General features: G+C 46.0%; 1 protein-coding gene across 1 annotated transcript; it reads right to left on the bottom strand.

Annotated features, from left to right (window-relative positions):
• Window positions 1–560: 560 nt before the first annotated feature.
• On the bottom strand, window positions 561–3,503 carry foxb1a (forkhead box B1a). The gene has a single exon (XM_066669413.1). It carries the CDS (start codon window positions 3,142–3,144, stop codon window positions 2,206–2,208), a length of 939 nt encoding a protein of 312 aa, XP_066525510.1. The 5' UTR covers window positions 3,145–3,503; the 3' UTR covers window positions 561–2,205.
• Between the last annotated feature and the right edge of the window lie 2,359 nt (window positions 3,504–5,862).

Genomic DNA, 5,862 nt, shown 5'->3' with positions numbered 1-5,862 from the left:
CGTGTGTGTGTGTGTGTGTGAGAGAGAGAGAGACAGAGAGAGAGAGAGAGAGAGAGAGAGAGAGAGAGAAGATGAATGAACGGCTGTGTGCGCTGTGTCTGTGCCTCTGCTCCTCCATGCATTCTAATCAAGAGCTTCATTCACTTTACCAGTGCTGCTATATTCTAACAGACCCACAATCAACCGAAAGAAGAAGAAAAAGAGCGAGCGACAGAGAGAGAGAGAGAGAGAGAGAGAGAGAGAGAGAGAGAGACTCTACACTCATATCAACCTGATGATTACAGTACCTCTGTATCATTTCACATTCATTTAACCCCCATAAAGAACCGTCCTCATACAAAACTAGCACAGAGTATTACTGCTGCGTAATGACAGTCTCTGCGTACTGACCGACATACGCCCCCCCAACAGTATCAATACAGAAATAATAATAATAATAATAATAATAATAATAATAATAATAATAATAATAATATAAACTTCTCTACTGACAGAAATGTGTTCGGGAAATATAAATAAAAACAATCACAGAAAAAGAAACATTTTAGATTTGCATAATTTTAATGAAAAAATATTCTGATGACCAAGTTTATAATTTAATGCAGACGATTTTTTTTTTGCACACTTTCTTCTCAAAGCACGCATGCTTGCAGCAAAACAACACAAATTTTGGAAAAGGCATGCTTTATGTGAACAAAACAAAACAAAAATGTACAAATTTAACGGCATTGAATCCACATGGTCACCACGGCTTTAAATTAAATGCTTCACAAAACATCTCCCGCAAAATAGAGATCATCTAAAACATCTAACAAAAAAAGTGCATTTTACACAGTTTATATCACTTATTTGCAATTATTCACATATTTACTGACGGATAGCCTCTCTGTTTTTAAATGTCTTCTTTTTTCAAGTTTGCTGTAGTAGCACTCAGTGCAGATATGTGTGTGTTTACATCGACTGACTGTGGGTTTGGTTTAAAGTCTGAAAAAAGGGTTTCTGCTTCGTTACTGTTCTTGTCAGTGATGCAATTGGGTGAAAATGTTTCAGAGGACAAGAAGAAATTTAGCATGCAAAATGTGCCGGATTTTTGTTGGACTTTATGGCATTAAACCTGTACTATAAAATGTGAAGGTCTTTCCGGTTGTGTAAGTCTGTTTGTTTAATCAAAGCTGGTCTTAGACTTAGTTCTCTGCCGTCGTTCACCGGGCCTCGCCGTAAAATGACAACCTCAAGAATTACCTCAGCAACTAGCAACAGAACTACTTTTATTCAACTCAAAGACAAACTTTGAATACAACATTGTCTCATTCAGAGTTTGTATTATAGTTGAATAAAGCTTTATTAGTTGAAGTGGATAAAAACAGGTGTGCTTGTTGCCACGTAGAGTTATTTTTAGTTTGCACTGACGTATTTTTGCAGCGTACAGAAACACCTCTCGGTCTAGTGTTAAAGTTAAAGCTAAAATTATACCCGGGGCTAGTCTGTAAAAGACAAATGTCATTATATAAGTAATAAAGCAGGCCTGAATTTGTCCTCAAACCCAGCTTTTAAAGCACATTAAACAGTGAACAACGGGATAAACACGTACACAGTCTCAAAAAAGAAAAAAAGAAAAAAAAACAGCACTGCAACACGGAACAGCTCGTGACATTACAAAATAAGAAAGTCCAACTTTGGGAGAAAGTTTACTTCGCGCCATCACCCCCCACTCACTGTCTGCTGTCCAGGGGCTGTGCACGGCTCCTCACTGTAAAAATGGTTCAGTCAATTCAGCCTAAACAAATGAACATATGTGGCAACACACGAACTCCTTTTATTCAACTCTAAAAGGCCTAAATAATTCGAAGAAACCAATGCTGCGTCCGAAGTATTTACCGGAGTTGAATAAAAGCAGTTCTAGCGCATGTTAACACACGAAGTCATTTTCCTAGGTTCCCATGTTTTTACAGCACTGACATTTAAAATAAAATAACACGTCCAACTTTGGAAAGAAAGTCTAGTTCGTGCCGTCTCCTCCTTATTTATTTACTTATTTATTTATTCGTTTTTGATGCTCCACGCTACGGCTGCGTCCAAGAGCGCATACTAAACAGTTTGTCAAAACAGTAGCCTACACCAACTTTGAACAATGTATGAGCATGTGCAGCGTGGTCAGTACGCGCTTTTGGAGGCAGCTTTTATTTTCGGGCAGAATGTCCAGCGTCAGTGCACGGCCACGGACTGGAGCGCAGAGGCGCTGAGCGCGTCTCCAGGGCCGGGAGCTCCGGGGCTACTCTGCGCGCTGATAATGGCTGCGTGCGGTGAGTTAGGCGAAGTGGAGAGGAACGTGGGAGGCAGGTGGTGCGGCAGCGCGGAGAGGCCGGCCACGGATGCCGGCGTGGCCTTGATGGGCACGGGGATGGCGGGCAGAGTCTGTCCGCCGTGGCAGAGGGCCTTAATAGGCACGCCGTACGCGCCGTAGTCGCCGCCTGCCGTCACGGAGATGGGCGCGGCCGTGTCCGCGCAGCCCCCGGGTCCGGTCCCGTACATGTGTGGCCAGGCGCTGTGCAGCGGGTAACCCGCCGCCGCCGCGGAGAAGGCCAAGCCGCCGGACACCTTGTATTCACGGGCGATGATGTTCTCGATGGCAAACGGGTGCTTGAAGGTGGAGGCGGGGGACGTGGCGGCGCTCAGGCCGTAGCCGGTCACCGGCGGCAGGTGCGCACCGGCGGAAGCTGCCAGAGCACTCAGCCGAAGTTTGGCGTGCTGCTGCTGCAGGTAATGCGCCGCCTCCGAGGGCTTGGCGCCGGGGTCGTGCGACATTATGGATACCTTGAAGCGCTTGCGGCGGCGCAGGAAGCTGCCGTTCTCGAACATGTCACCGCAGTTGGGGTGCAGCGCCCAGAAGCTGCCCTTGCCCGGCTGGTCTGGCCGCCGCGGGATTTTGATGAAGCAGTCGTTGAAGGACAGGTTGTGGCGCAGGGAGTTCTGCCAACGCTGTGTGTTCTCGCGGTAGTACGGGAAGCGGTCCATGATGAATTTGTAGATCTCGCTGAGCGGTAGCATCTTCTCCGGGCAGCTCTGGATGGCCATAGCGGTCAGGGAGATGTAGGAATAAGGCGGCTTCTGGTCGCTGTACGTGTTCCGGCCCGGGCGAGGCATCCTCAAGACTTTCGGAGCTGAGCTGTTGGGAAGATCTTGAGAGTCCTGGGAGTGTAGCGACTTGCTGGGGAAGATCTGGGAAGACCTTCAGAGTGGAAGTCCTGGAATTGAAAGACTCTCTAAGTCATAAAGTAGCGCAGGGAGTGAAAAAGTTGATGCACTATCCGCTGGCTGTTGCAGAAAAATGCCTGAATGCTGTCCACTCTGAAAAAGAAGCCCCTTCTGTTGCGTGTTCTAAAAGCCCTGATCTCTTCTTCTTCTTCTTCTTTCACAAGCTGTGATCACTTCTTCCCAACTTGTCCTGCTGGAACTCTCCTCGCTTGTCCGCAGCCTGCAGGAACCCACGCTTCCTCTTTCTCGGCCAGCTCAATGCCGCGAAGATCCTCTGTCTTTCTCTCACTGGCTCGATGAAGGTGAGCTAAGTAGCCGCCTCCATGTCCTTCCTCTAACCATCTGATAGTTTTTATGGGGTGACATGAGCAGAAAAGACCCCTGCAGAGGCGCTTCATTAATGTGCCACTTCTTTGCCATCACATGACAATCGCCTTGGGAGGAGGAGGTGGTGTTAGTGAAGGAGGTGGAGGGAGGGAGGAAGGAGGGGTGGAGGGAAGGGTGGGGGGTGCTGGGGAGAAAGGCATAATCTGGTTTCATTTACACCTATTTACATGGACACCTTGGGCCAATGGAAATCATTTCCATTTGAAGACGCGGAGCAAAGGGGGTGAAAAGGCTCGGCAGGCGGAATGGCAGTGCGATGGCACCCGGTAAAGACTGTGTGAAGGTATGCGCTAACATTTCTGTGCGCTGTAAGCGGAGCTACTAAAGCCACGGGGATGTTTGACATGGAAATTGACTTGCGGGTCGCACTCTACTGTCACGGCAATACTTTCTCGGTGTGGTTTGCGTTGTCACGACTTACAGCTCGCATGACTTCCGCTCTTGCTTACGCGCTTATAAACAAATATGAAGTGCGCTAGTAACGTAAACAGCGTAACGTCGCTAACGACCCGGGACGCGAGCATGTGTTTGTATGTGTATTATCTACTGTAGCCTACCTGAGGGAGCCGTCCACTCACTTATCCCTCATCAGAGACGCTCCTCCTCTGCTGCACGCTTCCCCGCTGCACTAGCACTACTCTTCTGCAAGTCTCATTATCCAACCCCGCAGTCGGAGCAGTCAGAGCCTGGTTTTAAAACGGATCTAATCTCTTCTCTCCGAGGCTGAAATATGAGAGAGGCTCATTGGTCCGGGTTTAAATGCGCGTGCACAGTCCACAATATCAGCCGCGGCACTTGAGGACTAAGCTCTCCACATAAGCAATGAGGAGCCAATATAAACAGAAAGGGACATGAGTGTTTAGTGCATAATACAAATAGAGATAAACGATAGCCTAATAAATACAAATATTACTGCTATTGATTAATAACATGAGTTTAAATGAAGGAGGTATCGCAATCGTAGAGAAGTGCAAAAATGTACGCTAAGTTTCCAAGGAAACAGCAAAAATAAATCCACCTATAAAACAATACATTAACATATTGTAATTGCTGTCGTTATAATTGTATATTGTGATAGTTATTATAATGAATGTTTATTGGATTTAAATAATTATATAAAATATATAAAATATAAAATAAATATGGAGGGGTGGCGGGGTCGGAAAAAAATTGAAATCAAAAATAAAAAAGCGTAAACAAACCCTAGAACCCCCGGCTAAAGACAAACTTCATGAGGCGTGCTGTCTTTTGTGTTTATGTAAAACAAACTGCAAAGTACTTCAGGAATGCAAATAAAAGTCTTTTAAGGCGGCGTTGTGAAAACTGTATAAAATATCCATAAGTCAATTATATGAATGTGAAAACCAAATGGAAGCCTATTTTGAGCAATGGCCATTCAAGTCTCTCTCTCTCTCTCTCTCTCTCTCTCTCCTTCTTCTTCTTCTTTCCAAAGCTCACCAAGGGCCACCTTTCCGCTTGGTGGATTTGCAATACGGCGGACCACACACACGCTCGCGGATTTGCTCATAATTTATGCAAATTTTCCTCCATAAATCCACAATGCGAGCCTTCAGCGCGCTGACGGATTACGAATAGCAGCACCCACACAAACACAGGCGACTGCGAGCTGCACGGCACTGTTTATTCTGCTGTGTATGGGGTTTTATTAGAGCAGGGGAGTTGCTTTAGAAATAAAACTAAACAACAACAATAAAAAAACATCAACAACCCCCCCACGCACTGCACAGAGAAGGGGAAGTCGCGGCTAAAACCGGGGAGTGACAGTAAGTTAGAGAGAGAGGTTTCCACAGTCCTGGTGTCAGAGACTCTGCAGGATGGAAGTCAGCCGCTACACGCTGCGTCTTTTTATAGAACTCTCTCTCTCTTCCTCATGAAGCACCTCTTTTAACTTGTCATCCCTGTGTTTGTGTGTTGACAGAGAAAGGCCAAAAGGATCCCGAGTTTCCAGCTTTTTTACCGCAACTTTTTTTCCCCAAAGCACTGCTGCGACTGTGAGAGTGTGTGTGTGTGTGTGTGTGGCGTCCATCAAACAGAGGCTTTACAGACACAGAGCAAGTATCCTCCAAGAGACCAGTCTTCTCTCAAAATATCGTCATTCACTGCTCACTTTATTTCCACTGGATTTTGAAAAAAAAAAATGGGGGGAAAATGCTGTTTTAATGCATTCTTGTTTTGAGGGTTTGTTTACGTATGAACATC

Source organism: Hoplias malabaricus, chromosome 4 (genome assembly GCF_029633855.1).
Source record: "Hoplias malabaricus isolate fHopMal1 chromosome 4, fHopMal1.hap1, whole genome shotgun sequence".
Lineage (NCBI taxonomy): Eukaryota > Metazoa > Chordata > Actinopteri > Characiformes > Erythrinidae > Hoplias > Hoplias malabaricus.
The sequence above is the reverse complement of the archived record's forward strand: the minus strand, read 5'-3'. Positions and strand labels throughout refer to the sequence as shown.

Bases quoted from the DNA above. Each gene is read 5' to 3' on its own strand.
- foxb1a (XM_066669413.1), bottom strand. From the start codon at position 3,144: ATGCCTCGCCCGGGCCGGAACACGTACAGCGACCAGAAGCCGCCTTAT.